The 23,669-nt window shown below is 45.2% G+C and overlaps 2 protein-coding genes across 6 annotated transcripts in view; one reads left to right on the top strand and one right to left on the bottom strand.

Annotated features, from left to right (window-relative positions):
- HCFC1 (host cell factor C1) overlaps window positions 1-15,816 on the top strand; it is a 24,970-nt gene extending 9,154 nt beyond the window's left edge. For both annotated transcript variants that reach the window (XM_087956871.1, XM_026676193.2), the window contains exons 11-26: window positions 1,575-1,802; window positions 2,184-2,288; window positions 2,497-2,716; window positions 2,875-3,017; window positions 3,102-3,240; window positions 3,962-4,182; window positions 5,660-7,523; window positions 8,807-8,976; window positions 9,702-10,239; window positions 10,658-11,047; window positions 11,453-11,571; window positions 11,659-11,796; window positions 11,936-12,121; window positions 12,278-12,575; window positions 13,283-13,346; window positions 14,379-15,816. In XM_087956871.1, the coding sequence (XP_087812997.1) occupies window positions 1,575-1,802; window positions 2,184-2,288; window positions 2,497-2,716; window positions 2,875-3,017; window positions 3,102-3,240; window positions 3,962-4,182; window positions 5,660-7,523; window positions 8,807-8,976; window positions 9,702-10,239; window positions 10,658-11,047; window positions 11,453-11,571; window positions 11,659-11,796; window positions 11,936-12,121; window positions 12,278-12,575; window positions 13,283-13,346; window positions 14,379-14,418 (4,863 nt within the window). In that variant the 3' untranslated portion in view covers window positions 14,419-15,816. The remainder of the gene's footprint in view (window positions 1-1,574; window positions 1,803-2,183; window positions 2,289-2,496; window positions 2,717-2,874; window positions 3,018-3,101; window positions 3,241-3,961; window positions 4,183-5,659; window positions 7,524-8,806; window positions 8,977-9,701; window positions 10,240-10,657; window positions 11,048-11,452; window positions 11,572-11,658; window positions 11,797-11,935; window positions 12,122-12,277; window positions 12,576-13,282; window positions 13,347-14,378) is intronic.
- Window positions 15,080-23,669, bottom strand: LOC113417701 (ras-related protein Rab-7a-like). 4 transcript variants are annotated; one of them, XM_087956876.1, is made up of 6 exons: window positions 23,251-23,669; window positions 23,052-23,117; window positions 18,567-18,693; window positions 16,992-17,210; window positions 16,582-16,707; window positions 15,080-16,269 (listed from the first exon to the last, which is right to left on the bottom strand). In XM_087956876.1, the coding sequence occupies exons 2-6, from the start codon at window positions 23,096-23,098 to the stop codon at window positions 16,180-16,182; spliced, it is 609 nt and encodes a 202-aa protein (XP_087813002.1). In that variant the 5' UTR covers window positions 23,099-23,117; window positions 23,251-23,669; the 3' UTR covers window positions 15,080-16,179. The 4 variants fall into 4 exon arrangements, with proteins under 4 accessions (XP_087813002.1, XP_087813004.1, XP_087813005.1 ...); XM_087956878.1 differs by having other exon boundaries at window positions 23,379-23,641; XM_087956879.1 differs by having other exon boundaries at window positions 18,567-18,931; window positions 23,251-23,524.

Raw genomic sequence — 23,669 nt, 5'->3', positions numbered from 1 at the left:
GATATTAAATACAAAGGCAGGAGTCAGAAAAGCAAAATCGGTATGGGGGCAGTCTCTTCCCAATCAATACACCCACCACCTCCAATGATGAGCATCCCCTGTGAAGACCTTAGGCTAACTGGCAGAATTAAGCGGGGACAGGCCGAGATATTTCCAAGAATGGGGGGCCACAGCAGAAAAAGGCTCTTCCACACGTGAGCGTAGACTGACCAATAGAGATTGTACAATGCCCCTTCTGCCTGATCAAGTGGGATAGACTGATCCCATTGAGACAAGGCTGTCCCTCAGTCAATCTGACCTGTATCAGAAAACACTTTAAAGGTGATTACCAAAACCTTGAATTGGACTCGGAAGTTATATTCCCATAGTATGAATGGTTCACCAGTTTTGTTGGAATTAGTACATGACAAAAAGGATAGGGCAAATACTTTGGATCCTAGATTTACATTTGTTCAGACATGATACTCTTCCGACTAAAATCGGAATTCCGATTTTTTTGGGAATCGGCCCTGGCCCCCCTTCCCCCCCTTCTCCTCCTTCCCCTCCCCTCGGAGGCCCCCTGAGTCAGGAGTTGCTACTGCCGGCGCGGCTCCAGTCCCGCGTTGCCTTGGGAAGGGAAAGGCAAAAAGGAAGAGCCGCGGCGGCGCTTTGCAAAGAGGACTGGCGTAGGCGAAGCGCTTTTGCAAACGATTCCTGGCCGCCCAGATGTAAATAAATGGTTTTTGCCCGGGAAGTCCATTCTCACGAGTTTAAAAGGCTCGTGTAATAATACGCCTTTCTCTTCCCCCCCCCCCCCAGGGCTTCAACGACTCCTCGGGCCGCTCTCTTTCAAAAGTGTGAGGCGGGAGTCAGTTGCAGGAAAACCGAGGCAAGGGGCGGGGACACAAGTCGCAACCGCAAGGCTAGTGGCGGGCGGAGTGGGGGGGGGAAGAAGACTATTATTCCTGTTCTCGCGCTGTGGGGATAGTGAGTCTGTGTTTGGGTGTTTTGTTTGTGGGCGTGCGCGCGCGCTGATGCCGGGCGAAAGCTGCCTTTGAGGTTATAGAGCCGCCGCCGCCTCTCGCCGAACTACCCGCGCTGGACGCAAAAAAGTTCTCCATGGGGAGGAAAGTGGACCCACGTCACGCCCCGGGTCTCTTCTCCCGCCCCTCCCCCCCAGCTGTCAGGTGCCTGCGTGATCAGCCCGGAGGACCCCTGCCGGCTTTAGCCCGCAGCTTGGAGGATCTCATGCAGGGGGGTGAGGAAGAGCCCGAAAGCACCAGCTGAGGCTTCCATGCAGGGAGGGGTCGCTGGGGAAGACCTGGAGGGGAGGTGGGGGGGGAGAGGAAAGAGAGAAAGGGGGGGGTTAGTTGAGGTCAGGGCGGGGAGCTGATCGGATGCTTAGCAGGTGCTTAGGCAACCCCTGCACCCCTGGCTACTTTTCAGATTTTTTTTTTTCAGAGGGGAATATCATGCCTGATTTGTTGGTATCATGTTCTATCTGTAATAAAAAGTTGTGAGAATTCCTATTGCCTCCACAGACTCTTATAAGATGCTTTTTTTCTTTTTAAATACTGACCTTGTTAAACAAACAGGTGAGCAATCCGGCCACCCGCATGCTGAAGACAGCAGCTGCCCAGGTGGGCACTTCAGTCTCTTCATCCACCACTAACACACCTACCCGGCCCATCATCACCGTGCACAAATCAGGCACTGTCACTGTAGCACAGCAGGCCCAGGTGATGACGACCGTAGTGGGTGGGGTAACGAAGACCATCACATTGGTGAAAAGCCCTATCTCTGTGCCTGGAGGAAGTGCATTGGTAAGCACAACTCTTTTGAATAGGGGTTTAAGAGAGGATGCTGGAAATGGAGGCTTTTTTCTGTCAACTTGCTCTTCCTATAAGTTAGCATTTTCAGTGAGCCCTCAGCTTTTTTTATGTAATGCTGAGCAGATGCTCTCATTTAACAGCGTGTTTGTGTTTATTTTCATGGTCATGATGGTGCTTGATTTTGTTGTACGAGGTGCAATGACAATAAAGTAAACTAAAACTAAACAGGCTACTCATAAATGATTGCTGGATGTTTTGCTGGTTAAATAATTGCTGAGTGGATTAGAGGAAGGGGACCATGTCCCTTTATATTAGAAGATGTAAGGAGTCTTAAAGCAGACTTTCTCTCTTTCTTTTTTTTGGGGGGAGCAGATTTCCAATTTGGGAAAAGTGATGTCTGTTGTGCAGACCAAACCAGTCCAGACATCAGCTGTAACAGGCCAAGCATCAACTGGTCCTATGACTCAGATAATCCAGGTAAGAACATACAATGGAGGAGCAATGCGAGTTGTAACCCCAGTCCTAGGGTGTATGCCATTCTCACCCCAATTGCCTATATGCCTCTTTTTCTTTGCCCACCATTTTTTCCCCTCTAGTATGTTTTCAGCTTGTGGAATGCAAGAATATTGAGACGCCCTGCATTGTTCTGATTCTTGTTTTTTTTTTTTTTATGTTCCCTCTTAAGACCAAAGGGCCTCTACCTGCTGGCACTATTCTAAAACTAGTGACTTCAGCAGATGGCAAGCCCACCACAATCATCACCACCTCTCAGGCAGGTGGCACAGGCACTAAGCCTACTATCCTGGGCATCAGCAGCGTGTCACCCAACACAACAAAGCCTAATACCACCACTATTATCAAGACCATCCCCATGTCAGCTATTATTACACAAGCAGGTGGCACAGGTAAGAAATGGAACTTGATTTACCGTAGCAGTTATCATCCTGTTTCATAAGTCTGTGGACCATTGGGTTGTACATCAACCAGTGGGATCACAGCATGGTTGTTGGGAGTGGGGAGAGAGAATGTGTGTGTGTATTCATATTCTATTTTTTATTTTCAGGTGTTACTAGTAGTACTGGGATTAAGTCTCCCATCACCATTATCACCACAAAAGTGATGACCGCGGGCACTGGTACACCCGCCAAGATCATTACAGCAGTACCCAAATTAACCACAAGTCATGGACAGCAAGGCGTAACACAGGTGAGCTAGATGACAGGTTGAGAAGATGTTAGAAGCCCTGTTCTGACTTCAACAGTTTAATATGAAAAGTGTGTGTTTTCATAGGTAGTGCTTAAGGGAGCACCAGGACAACCTGGCACAATCTTGCGAACTGTCCCTATGGGTGGAGTACGACTTGTTACCCCTGTCACTGTGTCTGCAGTCAAGCCTACTGTTACCACTTTGGTCGTGAAAGGAACAACAGGTAAAAGCATTAAGCTGGAGGAAGAATTAATGGATTTAGAGGTTATCTGAGTGCATTTGCTTTCCATAGTGCGTCAGCGGTTAAATGGATAGGTTTTAGGGCCTATGGACATCTTCCCAGCGCACAGGATCCTCTGTGCGCTGCAAAACTGGCCCACTAACCAGTGGTAAGATTCAATTTTTTTTACTACCGGTTATGTGGGCGTGGCTTGGTGGGCGTGGCAGGGGAAGGATACTGTGAAATCTCCAGTCAGAGGTGGGATTTGCCGGTTCTCTGAACTACTCAAAATTTCCGCTACCGGTTCTCCAGAACTGGTCAGAACCTGCTGAATACCACCTCTGCCGCTAACCATGTATTTTTGCCAGTCTACAGATATATGGCCTAGAAATGTGACCAGGAACTTCAGAGCCCATGTTTCTATGTACTAAGGTTACTGAAATTAACCTGGATACCTCTTACAGCAGGGGTCTCAAACACAATTTACCTGGGGGCCGCTGGAGGCAGAGTCTGGGTGAGGCTGGGCCGCATAAGGGATTCCACAAAAAACGTTCAGAGGTCCATTCCCCCTGCGGGCGGCACTAATATTATACTTTCATATCACGGTGGGGGCCACAGGATATCGTCCTGCGGGCCGCAATTGGCCCGCGGGCCGCGAGAATGAGACCTCTGTCTTACAGAGTTTTAGCTCTCTAAGGTTTTCTTTTTCCTTGTATCTTTTAAGGGGTTACAACCTTAGGCACTGTAACAGGCACAGTCTCAACAAGCCTAGCTGGAACTGGGGCACACAATACTAATGCTTCCTTGGCTACACCTATTACCACCTTGGGGACCATTGCCACACTTTCCAGCCAGGTCATCAACCCAGCTGCCATCACTGTCTCAGCAGCACAGACAACCCTGACAGCAGCAGCAGGCCTCACCACTCCCACCATCACTATGCAGGTATGGTTTTGGCCTGGTCAAAAATTGCAAGCAATGTTTCCCAACAAAATGATGAATACTACCTTCAAGACAGCGTGGTGCTCTGCATAGCCCACGATAAACGTGCAGCATGAAATGTGGTGATAGATGTTGACACAGGTGGTGTCAAAGAATGATGTTTTATGTTTATGATGTTGGCTATTAGTTGAGACTCTTCATGTAGTAGAGTGGGTCTGATTGTAGTTAGAAAAAAGGATGATGTATTTAGAGGGTTCCTAGAGGAAGAGGACTGGTAGCTATTAAAAGCAATATATGAAAACCAGATTCTTACAAGCCTGAAAATGACGCAGGGTTGTGTGAAGGGAACATATTGTAAAAAGGATGTAGTTGGAAGAGACTGTGTACCCGAACAGTTGGATTTTTCCTGTCTGAGGTTTCTTACTGGCTTTTAACTATTATCCAGGACTTGATGTTCCTGATAATTCTTGTTTGGAAAGGATAGGCAGCTAGTACCCTTCAGACGCCTTGGACTTCAAATCCTATAACTCTAGCAAACATGGCCAATGACCATGGAATTGCAGTTCAAACTATCTAGAGAACCAGGCTGCTTTTCTTACAATACAATACCCCCCCTTTTTTTTTAAACAGTACAAAGTAGCCATTCTGTTGCAATTCATAGATGTCATGAGAATTGTTATGGGGGGGGGGGGAGAACCCTAGTAGTTACCTTAGGTATCAGCATGTATTGGTTTGAAACAGGCAGCATGCATGTCATGAGCAGCTCTCTGTTTTGGGCAAGAATAGCTTGCATTTGCAACAGGTGAGAGCTTTTGTCCTGGGATTAGACAACTTGCTGTGCCCATCTTTTTTATCTAACATGGGTCATGGACTTCTTTACGAGATCTTTATCATCAAGATCACATGAAGATCTGTGTCTCCAATTACTTTATATCAAAGTATGTATTTTAATCTGCATCTTGAATCTTGTTGCAGACTTTTATAATGCTAGTATATAAAATACTGCTTCTCCATAAATGCTTGTGTACGTACATCACACTATAGCCCCTTTCAGGGTAAGCAGTATTGTACAAGGTACAGAAAAAGAATGAGAAGTGATGGGTAAAGGAATTAAAAATAGATTTTTAAAAATCAGATTGCAGAATTCTACACTAGACTGCATCAGAATGAAAGTACTTGGGAGATATATTTTTAAATATTCCCCAGAGTATATTTCTTGCATGTATAAATGCACTGTGTGGATATTTTGCAGAGGGTTATTAAATTCATATTTCTCCATGATATAGCTGTAGCTTTTATAAGTGCAAGGACTATTTACTTTACACACGAAAGATAATTTGTAATGACTGCAGCCTAAAATATAGTTAAGCCATACTCTTCTGCATAACAGAATGCTTGTAAATCTTATGTGTGATTTAGATATGTCTCTTGACTAGAAGTCTCTCTGCTAACCTATGTGTATTTGTTTCACTCCCCCTAGCCTGTTTCTCAACCTACTCAAGTCACCCTGATTACCACCCCCAGTGGTGTAGAGGCCCAGCCGGTGCATGATTTGCCTGTTTCTATCTTGGCCTCTCCCACCACAGAGCAGCCCACAGCCACAGTCACCATCGCTGAGCCGGGGCAAGGAGAGTCACAGCCAAACACTGTTACACTGGTGTGCTCCAATCCACCCTGTGAAACACATGATACTGGCACAACCAACACAGCTACGACCACAGTTGTGGGCACTTTGGGTGGGCCAGCTCAGTTACAGTTTGTGTGTGATGGGCAGGAAGGTGGTGGCCTTCAGCCCAATGGTCGACTGGTGCGGATATGCTCCAATCCTCCTTGTGAGATGCATGAGACTGGTACCACCAACACAGCAACCACTGTTCTGAGTGCTGGGCAGAAGATATGTTCCAATCCACCTTGTGAAACTCATGAGACTGGCACAACCAATACAGCCACCACCTCCAAAACAGAGAGGGCGCCCTCAGATCCACCATGCCATACTTTCCAGACCAGCGCCACTGGCACCACTATGACAGTAAAGCCCATTGTAGGTACAGGCCAGCTAGTGTGTTCCAATCCTCCCCGCGAAACCCACGAGACTGGCACTACAAACACTGCTACCACCACCACCTCAAACATGGACCAAGGGCAACCTGATGACGGACAGAAGGAATTGACTAACACTTCATGCCAAACAAAGCAGACAGGTAGCACCAGCACTACCATGACAACAAAAAGAGATATTCCCTCAGAACATCCATGTGCAGTTCAAATTGTAAGTTTCGTGCCAGCTGCTGGCTCGCCTAGTGCTGCCTCTGGCACTACCGTAGAGAAAAGCAATGAAAGACCACAAGCCCTGAAAAAAGTCCAGTGTGAATCCCATCATACTCATACCACCAATACTGCCACCACAGCTCGGTCCCTCATGGGCCAGGGGCAGCCAGATGGCGAATGGATGGGATCTGCCAACCCTCCATGCCAAACACAGCAAACCAACTCTACCAGCACCACCATGTCTGTCAAAATTGATGTGCCAGTTCAGTCAAGTGCATCTTGCAAGACCCATAGCACGGATACCAAGGATACAAATCTTCAAGTGTGCTCTAATCCACCTTGTGAAACTCATGAAACAGGTACCACAAATGCAGCTACCGTAACGACATCAAACCTGGGTGCTACCCAGCAGGTGTGCTCCAATCCACCTTGTGAAACTCATGAAACAGGTACCACAAATGCAGCTACCATAACGACATCAAACCTGGGTGCTACCCAGCAGGTGTGCTCCAATCCACCTTGTGAAACTCATGAAACGGGTACCACAAATGCAGCTACCGTAACGACATCAAACCTGGGTACTACCCAGCAGGTGTGCTCCAATCCACCTTGTGAAATTCATGAAACGGGTACCACCAACACAGCTACCACAGCGACTTCCAAGATAGCCGTGGGACAGCAAGTGTGCTCGAATCCACCTTGTGAGACTCATGAGACTGGTACTACGAACACAGCCACCACTACCACATCAAACCTGGGAGCTGAACAAAATGAAGGTGCCCAGCACCAGCACCCCCCTGTTACTCCACCCTGTGAAACACAGCAAACCAACTCCACCAGCACCACAATGACACCCAGCATAGGAGGTGATGGCGCTCAGTCTTCCAGCTCAGCACCAGCACAATGTGGCAACTCAGAACTGAGAAAATCTCCTGAGAGAGAACCACCAGGGATTGCTGGATCTTTGCCTCAGAGCTCAACACCCAGAGTATGCTCAAACCCTCCTTGTGAGACCCATGAAACGGGAACCACCCATACTGCCACCACAGTTACTTCTTCCATGGGTGCTAACCAAGGTAAACGAACACTAAGGATGGGTATTAGAAACATGTTTTATGTTCTTATATAGGGATTTTCAGACTTCTCTGGGTAACCTCAGGGATTCCTCGGTACTTTTAATGGTACAGGGCAATATTATTCTTTAACAGTGTGCGCTTGGAAATGAACTGAATAATTTAGGCTACACGGTTCACAAAATGTTTGGGTGACCTGATCTGTGATCAGTGCGTTGCATGGGCCTGTTGTAGATTGGAGAATTTTACAGAATTGTTTGCAGTGTATCTTGGCTTGTTTCAGACACACTGTTGTTCCTTAGCAAGCAGTGAAAGCGGAAATTCATAATAGCATCATATTATATTATATTGTATCCCCAAAATATATAAGGTTTACTAAGTTGTATTTTTCTTTATCTACCTTTAGAATTTTTATTTATCCTTGTTTTAGAATCACTATAATCAAGCACTGCATGTATTCAGAAGTTTCGTAGCTCTATAATAGCTGCTTTGAAATTGTAATTCTTTGGGGGCATAGATAAAACTAAATCCAGTATCTCTGAAAAATATTGTCCTCACTGCTGTCAATCATCCCGTACAAAGTACAATTATTGAAAAATGGGTTTATCTGGATAGCATTCTTTACTTCTCTCGGTGCCTGTTCAAGCTATAGCCCAGAATTTTCTATAGCATGTATATTCCTCACTTAAAAATTTGTGCAAGGCATTTTTTTCCAATTTTAAGAAGTGTATGAGATTTGGCCCTAGAAAAATTCTGTCCTCTAATGAACAACTTGCTACCTAAGAATGAGATAGGCAAACAGTAAGAATTTGCCACAAAATTCTTCACAAAACAAACAAGTATCTTATTTTCAGTTTAAAACAGTCTGACTCGGGATGTTGGTTTAAACATTGTGCGGACAGGTTTCAAAAACGTCTTTATTTCTGCTTACCTAACATTTTTAAGTTTGCTAAAGCACTAAGTTTTGTTTTAGATATCCACTTGATCAGATTTTCTCAGTCAGGTGGTAGATAATTCTCAAATGGATCTACCACACATTTTCTATTTTGTAACTTTAGAATGACAAAGTAGGAAGTTGAGCTTCAAGTCACTTTTTCTATATATTAAAGCACTCATGGAATGAAGCAACAAAGTTGGGGGTGAATTCCAAAATATGGAACGTTTTGTTTTAAGTTTCGATCTTTTGAAACAACTATTTCAAATCCTGGAGATTCAGTGGATTCTCACAACCAAAGACCCTTTCTTGCACCTTTGTCTTCACTGTGTAACTTGTTTTCTTTCTGCAGATCAGCCACCTGCTACCAATGGGCAACAAGGGGAACCTGAGATACCGGTGACGGAGAGTCCAGCTGCTAGCAGCCCCAATACTGCTGTGGTGACCACAGTTCCCTCCACTCAAATCAGAGCTGTCACTACTGTCACCCAGTCCACGCCAGCACCAGGGCCTTCTGTACCGGTGAGAATCAGAGGAGGAACTGGATCTTGTTTCCTTTTTTCTTTGGTTCATTCCAGACAAGAATTGAGATTCCCTAGATGATTCTATAGCTGGCTTTGAGGAGATGGAGTTATTCCTGGCAAAATGTTGGCAGTTTGCATTCAGCAGACACAGGACTATCATATTAACCTGAAGATTTCTGCTTTCCTTCCATTGCTTATACCGGTCACTTCATATTTCAGAATAGAAAGAAAGATTTCTGCTTCAAATTGTCTACATGCCTCAGCAGCACTGTTTCTAGTTCCTCGTAATTGGCTCATTTTAGTCCAAATATGTTATGTAGATATAAATGGATATAAATATTGCCGTTTCCACAAATATGTGTGCACATATACATCCCCCAAAATCAGCTTAATTTGGCTCAATGTAATATCTCTTCCCCAAATATATCTCTAAGAATCCTCAAAGAAGAAACAGCATTCCTTGGGGGGGGGGGGATAGGATAATGTCAAAGAAAAAGAGCAGAATGTGAAAGAAGAGGTATTAACCACAACAGTGAAATGATTTAAGAAGTGATACATGATGCCTTCTCAGTGGAGACGGCTGGTTTAGCTGAGCCTTTAACCCGATCCAATGGAGATGCTCCTAGGCCCTAGTGTTTGTATAAAAAGTGTTCGTGGTAGACTCAATGCTGCCTGGTCCGGAATTCAAACATTACACCTTTCTATCCATCCTTCCTGTTGCAGAACATCTCCTCGCTCACTGATGTCCCTGCAGGCGAGGCAGTTCCCCCTGTTGAGACTTCTGATGCCACCAGCACAGATTCCCTTCCGGCACCCTCCGAACCACTGCAGCCCTCCATAGAGATGCAGACCGCAGTTGCAACCCCTGAGCCTCAGGGGCAAGCACAGGTCGCCTCAGCTGGCACGCCGCCAACCGAAGGCCCTCTGGGTGAACCTGCTTCCCATCCAGAACTTGCCCCTCCTACTGAAGAGGCACCACCCACACCAGCAGCCCCCACCCAAGAGTCTGTGGCTATGGTGGTGCTGCCCCAGGCCACTCCTGCAGCTCCGCCGTCCTCAGAGGTGGAGCAGTTAGCATTGCCTCAGGAACTGATGGCGGAGAGCCAGGCGGGCACCACCACTCTGATGGTGACAGGATTGACTCCTGAGGAACTAGCCGTAACAGCTGCTGCAGAGGCTGCTGCCCAAGCTGCTGCCACTGAAGAGGCACAAGCCCTGGCCATCCAGGCGGTCTTGCAAGCAGCCCAGCAGGCTGTAATGGGTGAGTACTTGTAGCCTTCTGTTTTCCTCTCTGGAATCATCTCCACTCACCACATGAGGCAGCCAGGTCTGTCCTTGGTGAAAAGACCCTGCTACCTTTCTTGGGTCTGAGGTAAACATTTAGCCCATAAGAGTTCTTTTGGCTTGCCTGGTCTGCGTTGAGGAAGGAGAAAATATCTTGGGCCACATACAAAAATATATAATATAGATTGTATATATAAATAATCATGCTTTTTTATATTTTTTATTATTAAAAAAGAAAGATTATATATACTATATGTGTATGTATGTATGTATTATACAGACACAGTCTATTATATATACTATCTACCCTGTAGACCTGCATTATTAGCTATCCAGGGCCGCATACAGGCTGTGACTTGGACATGCCTGATTTAGCTCTCTTCTTTCTTGAACAGGTCCTGGAGAAGCCATGGATACCTCAGAGGCAGCAGCCACACAGGCTGAACTAGGCCACCTGAGTTCAGAGGGCCCTGAAGGACAGCCCACTGCCATCCCCATCGTGCTTACTCAGCAAGACTTGGCAGCCCTGGTGCAGCAGCAGCAACAGCAGCTTCAGGAGGCTCAGGCGGCAGCAGCGGCGGCGGCAGCTGCCGTTCAGCAACAGCAGCAACAGCAGCAGCAGCAGCCGCCACCTCCTCAGCATCAGTTGCCTGCCCACTTGCCTACAGAAGCTCTGGCTCCTGCTGATAGCCTTAATGATCCTGCCAGTGAGAGCAATGGCCTCAATGAGTTGGCTAGTGCAGTGACCAGCACGGTTGGGCTGTTACCTCCCACTCCCACAGAGAGTAAGTGAGGCAAAGATGACTGCGATTTTATTTGGCAGTGGCCCTTAAGAGCTTGTTTCCACTTGTAAGGAGAGGTGCCCCAGCTCAGTGATAAGATGTTCCTTACAGTGGTGCTTTTTAGCCAAGAGTAAAAGGGAGGGGCCCCTGCTCCCTTGTTTGAGACAAGTGTCTGAGCAAAGCTGTATTGGGTTTTCCTGGTAGTTAAACACAATTGTTTGATCATGGGATAATTTTATGTTCCAGCTCTGTCAAGACACTTATTACCCTTGGAAATTCTGTGGGTCTTTTAGTTAAATTGGGACTTGGTTCTGTTGCCTGTAGTTTCCTTCCAGTTTTAGACACGGATCAATATAGTTGGGGATCGGGGATCTCATGGACGTTATTGAAATTCTTTCCCTCATTCAGGCCTTGCTCCTTCAAATACTTTCGTGGCCCCACAGCCTGTGGTAGTAGCCAGCCCGGCAAAATTGCAGGCAGCAGCTGCCCTGACAGAAGTTGCTAATGGGATTGAACCAGCTCCAGTGGTAAGAAAAAAAATATATTGGTGGGAATTTAAGGAATGAGTTTGCAAGTTTTCCAAAGTTAACCTTGAATTATCCATTCTTCACTAGAAACCAGAGCCTCCCACACAGCCTCCAAAAGCGGTTGTGAAGAAGGAAAATCAGTGGTTTGATGTGGGTATTGTCAAGGCAACTAACATGGTGGTGACACACTACTTCCTGCCGCCTGATGATGCACCTGCTACAGATGTGAGTGGCAAGAATATATTATAATTGCCTTATTTTCACTGTAAAGATCCAAATTTTTGCTGCCACGTATCTTTCTATCATTCCCATAATATCAAGATAATTGTGATGTCTTATTCCCACTCTCTTCTGTCCTCTGCAGGATGATTCAGGAACTACTCCTGATTATTCTCAGTTCAAGAAGCAGGAGCTACAGCCTGGTACTGCTTATAAGTTCAGAGTAGCAGGAATTAATGCCTGTGGACGAGGCTCTTTCAGTGAAATCTCAGCATTCAAGACCTGTTTGCCTGGTTTTCCTGGAGCACCTTGTGCCATTAAAATCAGTAAAGTGAGAGCTTTTTCTGTTTTTAAAGTCCTGTTAATTCATCTCCCTGTTTGGGTTGGGGTAATTGAATAATGTTTGTTGCATTTGTTGTCTCTCACTCTTGCTGCAATACCTTTTGGCTATCATGGTTTTCAACCTTTTTGTGTGTTTCTAACACAGAGTCTGGATGGGGCCCACTTGACTTGGGAACCACCTTCAGTCACCTCTGGAAAAATCACAGAATACTCAGTGTATCTGGCCATCCAGAGTCCCCAGGCGGGTGAACCTAAGAGTGCAGCACCTGCCCAGCTGGCCTTCATGCGGGTTTACTGTGGGCCCAGTCCTTCGTGCCTGGTCCAGTCAGCTAGTCTCTCCAATGCCCATATAGACTACACCACAAAGCCTGCCATTATTTTCCGGATTGCTGCCCGCAACGAGAAGGGCTATGGTCCTGCCACACAAGTTCGGTGGCTTCAAGGTGAGTGGCGGTTGTGATGGGACGTTGGAGGGAGGAATATAGCATATGAGTGGGAAGACAGGCTCTTTAAATTAAACCTGTCAACAAGATGAAGAATTGCTACCAGGTCTCAGACTCTTGTAAATATCTGCACACCATTCACTTTCCCATTTTGAGCCTTGGTTTGCAAATGAAGAAAATCTGCCATGTTGCCTCTTAGATCCAGGCTGGATCTTTATGTTGACATTTCGGGTGTGTGTGTGTGTGTGTGTGTAATAAATAAATGGGAAGGTCTCATTCAAAGTTCTAGAATATTATTTTATTGAATTTAATAAGAATTGATGAATTTGTCAGATATTTCTGCCAATTCGTACTCGGGAATGTATCATATTTGGCATGTCTAATATGTGAATCTCACCATCCAGAGTGAAAATGTATTTTCAGCACCAGTTGCAGTATAAATTGCTTGGGAAGATAGGTTTACAGAGTTCAGCAGTAGAGACATGCTCAGCAAGCCAAATTCTAATAGTATAACTAAAGGACTGAAAGTCAGAATAAAATTACCCATTTTTTTCACATGTCAGCATTCAATTGTATTTTATTCCTAGTTTTATCCCTATTGGATATCATGATTTATAAATAGCCCACATTCATATAATGATTCAATTGGATTCAGGCAATGTTTTGTCTTTGCTTTCAGTGTGCGTAATGCACTTTTGTCTTTACAGAATCCAGTAAAGATGGATCTATGACAAAACCAACCAACAAGCGGCCGCTTTCATCTTCTGATTTGTGAGTATTGATTGGTGTATCAAATTGTTATTTCAGCCTTCATGTTTCCGTTGTAGAGTTGTGGTGGGTTATGGAAGGAAATCTACATATATGCCCAGTCATTTTGGGAGGAAAAAAATGCCTCATAAATTTTCTTTTGTTGGAGCTAAGCTGTTTGAAGACGAGAGGCAGTTGGCGTAGCATTTAAGGTACTAGCTTAGAAACCAGAAGACTGAGTTCTGGGCCACCTTTATGCATGAAAACTGGCTGGAAGACTTTGGGCTAGTCAGTCACTCAGCCCAGACCATCTCACCAGGTGCTTATTGGGTGTAAAACAGGAGGAGGAAGGAGCATTAGGTATATTAGCCACTGAGTTGTATATAAAAAAGGTGAGATGAAGATTAAGAAGTTGGTTGCTTGCAAGTACTGATAGGAGTGGACAATGCCAGGGAATGAAAATTTGAACGTTGCCAGTATTCTGGCCAGGAAGAGCATCGCATTCATGACCAAGCAGGAAGTTGGACCCAGGCATGATATTCTTCCGATTAAAATCGGAATTCCGATTTTTTTGGGAATCGCCCCCCCCTTTCCCCCCCTTCTTCTCCTCCTTCCCCCCCTCGAGGCCCGAGTCAGGAGTTGCTGGCGCGACTCGCGCGGCTCCAGTCCCGCGTTGCCTCAGGAAGGGAAAGGCAAAAAGGAAGAGCGCGGCGGCGCTTTGCAACGGCAGCAGCGGCTCCTGGTTTTGCCTTTCCCTTCCCGAGGCAACGTGGGACTGGAGCGCCGTGGAGCTGCGCCGGCGGTAGCAACTCCTGACAGCCCCAGCCAGATACCTGAGCGGAGCCGGGTGGTGCGGCGGAGGCCGCTGAGCGGCAGGAAAAGGGAGCTGGGCCAGCCACAGACCAGCCTCCGTGCAACACGCCACCGCCCGGGCCCTGGCGAGGGAAAGCAGCGGGCGCTCCCCGGGCGCGCGTCTCTTTTGGCCGGCCCCGATTTTTTTTTCAGAGCGGAATATCATGCCTGGTTGGACCTTAACTGTTCTTTTGCATCTTCCAGGAAAAGTGCTCCAAAGAAGCCCAAAGCAGATGGGCAGTGAAGGGAGTCACCAGCCGTCCCCTCTTCCTGCCTGCTCCAAAGCCTCTGCCTGAACTCCCCCAGCCAGCCAGTCACCCTGTGTATGGAGGAAGATGGAACTGCCGAAAGCACATTTCATATACACCATGGGATGAACTGTTGGGGTGGGGTGGGGTAGGGAGAAGAGATGCTTGAGGCTCATGTGAGGGAGCCCCAAGCAGGGCCATCACTGTGCCATACCCCACCTAGGAAGGGGGAAGAAGGAATGGAATTCCTCCCTCACCCTCTGCTTACTGCCCCCATAACATGGACATTGATGTTTGGGGTGGGCTTGAGGGAAAACTTGTTATGGGGGGAGGGGGGCCTGTTGGGTTTTTTTACAAGTTGCAGTTACAGGAATGAAGTTCTTTTGTATTCCCCTGGACCCGTGTGTGTTGGGGGTCGGAGACGTGACCTCTCTGCCTCCAGTTCTTGCCTCTGTACAGACCCTCTTCCTCAGTTTAGTTTTTAGTGTCTGCGTTTGGTAATGGAGAGAAGTCCCTGCTAGTGGGGATGGAGAAGATGTGACATGGTTGGCCACAGATGCAGCTACTTTGAACATTGGAGGGAAGGGGGCTCATGCAGCTGTTCTAATGCTCAGCGCAGGGTGTTTGTGGCTTGAATCCACCCCCTTTCTCCCCCCCCCCCTGTACATGGAACAGCCCCTCCTTAGCAGCACAAGCCGGGTTTGTTCTCTCTCTTTGCTCTTCCTGCCTCCAGGCCACAAGGTGGCATGCTATAGGCAGGTGTCTTGCCATTCCTCTCCATTGTTTTGTATAAAACTTTTTTTAAGAAAAAAAATGCTTTGGGGGGAGAATGTAGCTGATCCACCAGAGGCTTTTAGGTCAGAGCAAGGCTGGAGGGCAATATTCTTGACATACAACTCTCCACTACATGGGGTAGGAGTTTAGGTTTCTCTCTGTAGAGAAATATATGCTCCCTCCCCTCTTTCCCCCACTGGTTGTCTTGGGACATTCCACATAGGGGAGGGTGGGGGAAGCAACAGGGCTTACTCTGTGGAGTTAGGGGAGCTCTATGGAGTACAGAAGAAACGCCTCCCCCCCACGTGCACCGTTTGCTGTGTTGAGATTGGTAGACAAACTAGCCCTCAGAAAATACCCCCAATGAGCAAACCTCCCTCCCTTGCTCTGTGCCCTGGTCTTTTGTATTATAGTATATTTCGCTGTGTCCCACTTTCCTGTTCAGTCCTTAAGATTCCTTCTGTCCTTCCTATATTTGACCCGATTTATTTTCCACTGAGACAGGAACAGCCCTCATAGGAGTTTACCCTGGCTATCCACCCTGACCTCTCCCCCCCAGTGCTGCGTATCTGTCGTTTTTGTGCTATTTTGAACAATTAAAGACTTTTTTTTGGAAACAAGACTTGATGTTTGGAAAAAGAACTCTTTCCCTCATCTTCTCCCTTCAAAGTGTTTGTGATCAAGTTTTCTATAGCCGTTTCACTTTGAGAAAGGACTAAATGATGCCCATTTTCTGTCACTGAAAAGTATCAGATTGAGGTTTATTTCCATATGTTTGAAGACTATTCAACACCCAATCTAGGTCATTATAAGGCTCTCTTCCAGAAGGCCACAAATCTTATGGGATCCAACTACCAAAGTCCAGGCTGCAGGGTTGGCAGAATCTTGTTACTTCACTATGGGGTAACTTCCTGTTCTTCTTCATTGCATCATGTCAAAGATCTGCAGTGAAAAGTAAATCTTCCCATCTGCATTTGGGCTCATCAGCAGCCACACCTTTCCCGGTGTGTCCCTTCTGACGGCTTGGTCTCTAGGTGAACAGAGTTGAGCTCTGGCTCTTCAGGTACCCTGCGCTGAAATGAAACAAGGTGATCAGCACAAGTGAGAAAAGAGCACTGCTTTGATGTAGGTATTGCTTCTTACCACAAAGAATGTGGTCTTAAAAGAATAGGTAGTACCTATTGTGGCTGGAGGCAGCATATTATTTAATAGTATCAATATTTTTTTCAGCCTAAAGAGGCATTCTTACTGCCTTAAGCTGTTCCGCTTATTAATTTTGCTAGCATATTTTGATGGCATACTGTTGGGTTATCCAGGAGTTATAAAACGGAATAGCCATGCTTTAAAGCTTTTAAATTTGGAAATGGGGGGAGTGCGTTCCTTACGTTCTTCAGTACAGCCCGTATGGCCCACTCGAACACCTCCTGCACGTTGGCAGCTGTCTTGGCACTGGTTTCAAAGTAGGTAGCATCATGAAGCCTGCTCCACATTTCAGCTTCCTCTGAAGAAACCTGCTTAAAGACAGGACACCTTCATACTTTGCCCTCTTCCCTATCCTGTCTGCAACCTTAAACTAAAAATAGAACCTACAAATGTAAAACCTCCCCCTTAGGTTCTGTCTCTGCATCCTCTGCCATCAAAACCAATCCAGATTCTTCATTCAAGACTCCGTAGGAGCACTATACACAAGTCCCCGTTCCTAATCTTTAAAACACCCCTTCATTCTTAAGTTGGATGCTGCAGGAGTTCTTGCACAGACGCTGCAATCTATCCTCTCCGTGTGTTCGGTATGTACCTCACGGTTCTCCAGGTCAGTCTTGTTTCCAATAATGGCAATGGGAAAAGTGGGTTCTTCCTCTGGCTCAATCTGCAACAAGAGCTGCTTGTGCCACTTCTCGAGGGCTTGAAAAGAATAGAGGGAGGTGACATCAAAGACGAGCAGGCAGCAGTCGGAGCCCCGATAAAGGGCCGTTCCCAGGGCCTGGAATCTTTCTGTACCAGCTGTATCCCAGATCTTGAGGCAGGGAGAAAGAGAGAAGATCTGATTGATCAAGTACTGAGGAATTTACGTGGGCAAAATGAGAAAGTGCATCGTTACAGGATGAGTTAAATTGTCTTTACCATGAACATTTTAATGCAGAACGAAAAGGTTTTTTGAAAGGTCCCATACACTTAGACTGGTCAAGCTAGACTAGGGCTGTCAAACTCGCAGCTTGCGGGCTGGATGTGTCGCACTGGACATGCCCATGTCCGGTTTAGCGAAGGTGGGAAAGTTGTGATAGGTCGCATGACGACACAAGTTTGACACCCTTAAGCTAGACCTCAAAACAATTAGCTGATGATATATTTAGTTTAGGAACGTTACGCCTTTTTTGAATGCTCTAGCTTTCTCTATATTTTTAAAAATGAGTGAAACGTTAGCTTGTGGTTCCAAGTTTTGATATTTAGTGATAAAATCTGGCATGGGGCAATTGTTACTGTTAGCTCAGAGAATAGTTACAACACATGCAATGAAAGCTTTGCTTGAACTGCTTCCTTTGCTTTGACAGCTATAAAGCCCTTGGGGTAAACTAAGCACTTTTAAGTAGACCCAACTTCCTGAGGTGGTATATCATAACTTCCATGTGCCATAGCCAGCTAAGCTAGTAGATACTAAAACTGAAGTTTCCAAGAATTGGGTTATCACTTGAGATTGCCATACTGTGTATAAGAAAATGAAGGAAGCAGGAAGCATGTACGTTTACTATTGATTCTATATCTACAGTACATCTAGCAGCTGAAGAATATTTCCAATGGCAAAACAACGCTACAGGGAGGACACTTTTGTATATTAGAGGTATCTGATAAAATGTGGATATCTGTTCTGATAATATACATGCCTTTTCTGATGAAGGTCACAGAGTCATAATGTATAGCGCATTTTCTTTTTGTCTTACAAATTGAGACAAGTGGAATCTTTCCACAAAAATATTTAATATGGAGCTTCCCAGTTCACAAAACAACAAAAAAGTTGAGCTTTAACTTTTAAATTTTCTGCCATCCACAGTTCAACAGTCACTACTGTGAACACATTGAATACCCAATTAATTATGGGACTATTGTGGGATCCTTCCCCTTCCCCCAAAACTATAGTTTTTTTACTTGCATTTCTTCTTACCCCTTATCATTTTTTGATATTTAGTCTGGCTTGCTGGTACCATTTTGTGTGTGAGGGGTTATATGCAAGATTCTCTTTTGACTATATAGTGTTTCACACAAAGCATAGGCTTGGTGACACCAAAGCTGGCTTATTCAGTGATGGGAAGAGAACATTAACATTGATCAAAGCGTATCAAAGGGTAGTCAGTAGTCCGCCTTGTATCAGTCCTACCTGCACTATCAGGGTGCGGCCATCAATGTGTACTTCCTTGCTGAGGAAGTCCGCTCCAATGGTGGCTCTGAAGCGGCTACTGAAGCGGCTGTTAACATACTGGTTCATCAGGGCAGATTTGCCCACCCTGTGGAGAAGGCAACACTGGCATCAGATCCTGAGAGCAGACCAGTTACCCATCCTCCCAAGGAAGAACATTATTTCCCAGACTCCCATGCTGTGTTGTATGAAGATTCAAGAGTGCTATGATCACAGGAATTGTGGCCCATTGAATGAGGCCCAGTGGGGAGAAAGGCCGAATATCCTGCTGGATTTACTGAAACTGCCAATAAGCCAATTGTTTTCAAGCAACCTTCCTCAGAAAACTGTAGGGATAAAATTGAGAGATACATATGTTTTGGGTTCCAAGTGCAATGAGTAAATATAAATATATAGTAAATATAGAAACTTGAGCCTCCCCAAGCTACTTCTCATGATTACTCATAATCCCAGTTAGCATAACTTCATAATTTCAAAGATTTGAGGCTATGATTTGGGGAAGACTTGCAGAGGGAATGTCTGATAAAACGTAAGAAAGAATATGTTAAATCAGGTTGTCAAAAATAACATTTCTTTACAAAGTGTTTTAGATCAGGGGTCCTCAACCCCCAGTCCAGGGACTGGCACCGGTCTGTGGCATGCCAGCCATCGGTACAAACAAGCGAAGCCCCATCTGCGGGATACAGGCAGCATGTAAAATAATGCGTCTTCCAGTCCGTGGAAAAACTTCTCCACAGAACTGGTTCCCGCTGCCGAAAAGGTTGTGGGCCACTGTTTTACATAGAATATAGCTCTTATCTGAAAAAAAGATTTTTTTTAGTTTAAGAAAGATGTATATAATACTGCAACAGCCAAATTACAATAGCAAAATCAGATGCAGAAGAAGGAAACCAAATCTATTCAGAGAAGCTTAGTTGAAAAGCAGGTTTTGTGAAATTATGAATAATTTAAAGCATACTTCACCTGAAAAAAAATTCATTATTAAAAAAAATTACTGCTTTCTCTGAGAATGAAGCATTAAATATAACTTTAACTATGTTTCTTCCTGTCCCACCAAAACCAAAAGATATTTTAATACATTTATGTTTTATTGTTATATTGTTACATCTCATTACATTTCATGATGAATAGTACCAAATACATACCAAAATCTCTTTTATCAATATTGTAAACTTTCTGCTAAAAGGAGGATATGGTCCAGCTAAATTTAAATTTTCTGGAGCCCTATTTATTTCAATAGGAGTAGCAATTGCATCTTAGTGCAAGAAATGTTCTTGGAGATAGATTTTTTTTCAGAAATCAACTCATTTTTAAATGCCACTTTAAGTACTTTTAAGAAAGACCCATTAGGATTTCAAGGAATTTTAGCACCCAAACCAGTTATTTGTCTCTATGATCAGTAAAATTTTAAACTTAAATTCTTCTTTGAAGTAAATTTAGTTAAAATCAGTCTCTTATTAGTCACAGATAAGTAGTTACAGTCTTTCACCCTCAATATACTATTGTACTCTAGTCCTATAGTAAAGGGACATATTTATGGGTAAGCATGTTCCACTTTAGCTTTCTCAAACAGGAGGATTTCCAGCTTGGACTGTTGATAATTCAAAGTATTGTAGTCCCACTACACTCCAAATGTGAGGGTTTTTATTGTAATGATGAATTTTGCATATTCACATCTCTTCCCCTGGGATACCATAACTCTCCAAAGCATCACCATAGCTATTTGAGCTGGCCTTTAGATTCTTGGCATTCTTCAAAATAACTTGCTGCTGCTGCTGCTAGAAACAAGCATGTAATTTAACTCAACCCTCCCAAAATAAAATCTTCTAAACATTAGGGAGCTTAAACACAGCACACACACTGATTTGTACAAAGAACGGCAAGTACCTACATAAGCAGAGCTCAAAGGTTCAAGGAAGGATGCCAAACTTAATTCCTAAGAAGTAAACCAAAAATTTCTTTGAAAGATGTGTGATCATTGATTATGAGAAGAAAGTAGCCTTTCAAATCCTAAATGGGAGAAGATGAAAAGGAGCATGGGACTAACAAATTCGTGCCTAATTTTGCCAACCAGTGTAACAGATGAGAGGAAATTCAGGGAATATCCTAAAAACATTTGGCACTGCTGCAGAGCTGTAGACTAGTTTTCCTGAAAATTCTCCTCTTTCACTGTTAAATTTGTTATGAAAAACTGAAACCTCTCTGCTTTCACTGATACCCTCTATATCTCAGGTGTCAAAGTCACAGCATCATGTTGCTGTCACGTGACATTTCACAACATTTTTCCCATTCACAGAGCCGGGGTGGGCGTGGCCTAAGCACAACTTATCTGGCCACTTTGGCACCCCTGCAGTCTACATGCTTTTAACTATATTCTCATCACTTCTGGTGGATTACCATGTTGTATGGGGCTGATAAGAATTGCCAGGTATAATATTTTCAACTCATGTGATTCCTCCCTCCATTTAGTCAGAGTCAATTGGGGCACAATTCCACATTTCCAATAGCACATAGGGCAAACTTTGTGCAAAATAATTAATGAATACAACTTTGAGTTCTGATGTCATGTTGTGTTCATTAATTCTGTTGATGAACAAAGTACCAGATGATTATTTCAGCCTCCCAGGATACTCAATCTCACTACAAGCATTCTAAGAAAAAGAAATGTTGAACAGCACAACTGAGCAAGAGATTGCTAAGCTCACATCAAAAGATTTTGGGCTATTTCCCAAACTTTCAACAAATACAAAGGTTCTTAACTCAACACAGCAGTTAATTGATACTTACAATTTATCTCACCTTGTATCTGCATAATTATCTTCCCACTTCCTTCCTCATTCCAGTTTAAATCCTACAGCAGTCTAACCACTCTATGCATCTGATGAAGTGAGCAGTAGCTCACAAAAGTGTATGCCTTTTAATTGGAAAGGATGAATCCTCATCAACACTGCGGGTGAGGTCATTTAGTTGCTCCTCTTCTACTCCAGAAAGGACTCAAAGGGCAAATAATGCCAGGTGGGTTGCCTTGCTCCCTTTTTCCCATGTGGCACGTGTCCAGTGGCTCATCAATCTTCCCATCATCCACCTTTCTTCATTTATTTCCCTCTATTTTATTTTATTTTATTTTTATAAATAACTCCAGGTGACAAACACACCTAAATACTCCTTCCTCCTATTTTATCCCACAGCAACAAACCTATGCGGTAGGTTTTGCTAAGAGAAAATGACTAGCCTAAAGTCACCTAGCTGGCTTTCATGCCAAAAGCAAGACTGAAATGCACAGTCCCCAGGTTTTGAGCCTGGTGCCTTAACCACTAGAGTCCAAACTGGCTCTCAACTTAGTCATACCATGAAGCATTTATATCTTCTGGGGTGAATGGTTGAATACAATGTGGGATCACAGAAACTTAGCTGTAGATGATGTCATCAACCATTCAAAAGAGTCGACCTTCATCCGTGCTATTAGTCTTTCCATCAGCAACCCATCTTTTCTTCATCTGCAACCCAATTTACTACGTTTTTTCTACTTCTGTGGGTCTTGCCATTTTCCTCCTCTGTCCACTCAAAATGCTTCTTTCTGGACAGATTTGAGTTTGAGGGCTGTGCCCCAATAACATCCATGGGCAGACAGAATTATCGGGCACACCCCTGTTTTGCACAATCTGATGAAAGTCTATTTTAACCTGCCTCAGCTGGGATCGGGAGAGGAAGACAATGTTATGAACATATACAGGTAGTCCTCGACTTACTTAAGACTGCAATGAAGCCCCAAATTTTTGTTGCTAAGTGAAAGCATTTGTTAAGTGAATTTCATTCCATTTTACAACTTTACATGCCAGCGTTGTTAAGTGAATCACCGCAGTCATTAAGTTAGTAACCTGGTTGTTAAATGAATCTGGCTTCCCCATTGACTTTCCTTGTAAGGAGGTCACAAAAGGTGAACCCAGGACCCCAGGACACCGCAAACTGTCACAGTCCAGTTGACAAAAGTGTCTGAATTTTGATCACGCTGCCATGGTTTTTAATCACCTGACTATGATGCCGCAACGGTCGTAAGTGTGAAAAACGGTCATTAGTCACTTTTTTCAGTGCTGTTATAACTTTGAACCATCACTAAAGGTACTGCTGTAAGTCGAGGACTACTGGTAGAAGACAAGGTCTGCCAGACAGGTTCAGGCTGTGCTTAGAGTACAGAGCCCTCAGTCTTCAGGTCCATTTCACAAGGATAGGGGAGGTGGCCTCAGCTTCCCCCTCCAGCTTCCAAGAGCTGCGGCTTCCCTGAGAGGCAGGCAGCAGGTGCCTTTACTTCAGCCTACACACCCACTTGGCAAACACAGCCTGGGCGTCCGGTTCTGCACGCTCTCCGGACTTTTGTCTTTAAGGGGGGGGGTTGATATCCGCGCGCTTGCTTCCCTCCCAAAAAGCTTCGTGCTGTCGGTGGCTTACCCTGAATTCCCAATAAGCAGGATTTTGAGGTGTGAACGTCTGAACATGGGGCGTCTCCGCCAGAACCTGAAAAGAGAGAAGTTGGGGGCTCAGGCGTTGCCACCTGGCCCGGGGAGGAGGGGGCTTCCCCCGGAATCCGCCCCCCCTCGTCTCTCGACGGCAGCGGGAAATCGGTAGCCTAGAGGAGAATTGGGGGCACCTTATGTTTAAATCCCGATTTCTTTCAGCCCCCTTCCTCCCCCCTCTTCCTCCGAGAGCACCCGTCCGCCTTTTCGTTCCTGAACCTCCGAGGGAGGGAAGGTACTGCCGAAGGAGGTCGTTCCTCACAGTTTCCTCCCAGGAGCAAGAGAAGGTGCTTGCGAGAGCGCGCAATCAGCCACGCCTGCCGCTGTTGGGACTCGGGGCTGAGCGGCGGCTCCCTGACCAAATTTTTCTCCTTCGGCGGGAAAAGAGTTTCTTCTCCCAGCAGCCGATAGCCTGAAAGGAGCAATTGGGTAAAGGAGGGGTCCGCTTGGATTTTCCTGTCTGCGAGAGAGGCGGTATTCCAGGCTGGTTACAACCACCTTTCAGGCCTCAGTATCAGGACTTCCTCCAGGAGCTCTGAGAGGGGGAAGGACG

The sequence above is a fragment of the Notechis scutatus genome, chromosome 2, assembly GCF_049901735.1.
Source record: "Notechis scutatus isolate UNSWTSFEM ecotype Mainland chromosome 2, rNotScu1.2, whole genome shotgun sequence".
Taxonomy (NCBI): Eukaryota; Metazoa; Chordata; class Lepidosauria; order Squamata; family Elapidae; genus Notechis; species Notechis scutatus.
This window is presented reverse-complemented; position numbering and strand designations above follow the sequence as displayed.

Bases quoted from the DNA above. Each gene is read 5' to 3' on its own strand.
- LOC113417701 (XM_087956876.1), bottom strand. From the start codon at position 23,098: ATGTTCAGACGTTCACACCTCAAAATCCTGCTTATTGGGAATTCAGG. The intron at 18,694-23,051 runs GTAAGCCACCGA...CCTTCTCCACAG, and splicing joins CTGCTTATTGGGAATTCAGG to GGTGGGCAAATCTGCCCTGA. The intron at 17,211-18,566 runs GTAGGACTGATA...CCCTGCCTCAAG, and splicing joins GCCGCACCCTGATAGTGCAG to ATCTGGGATACAGCTGGTAC.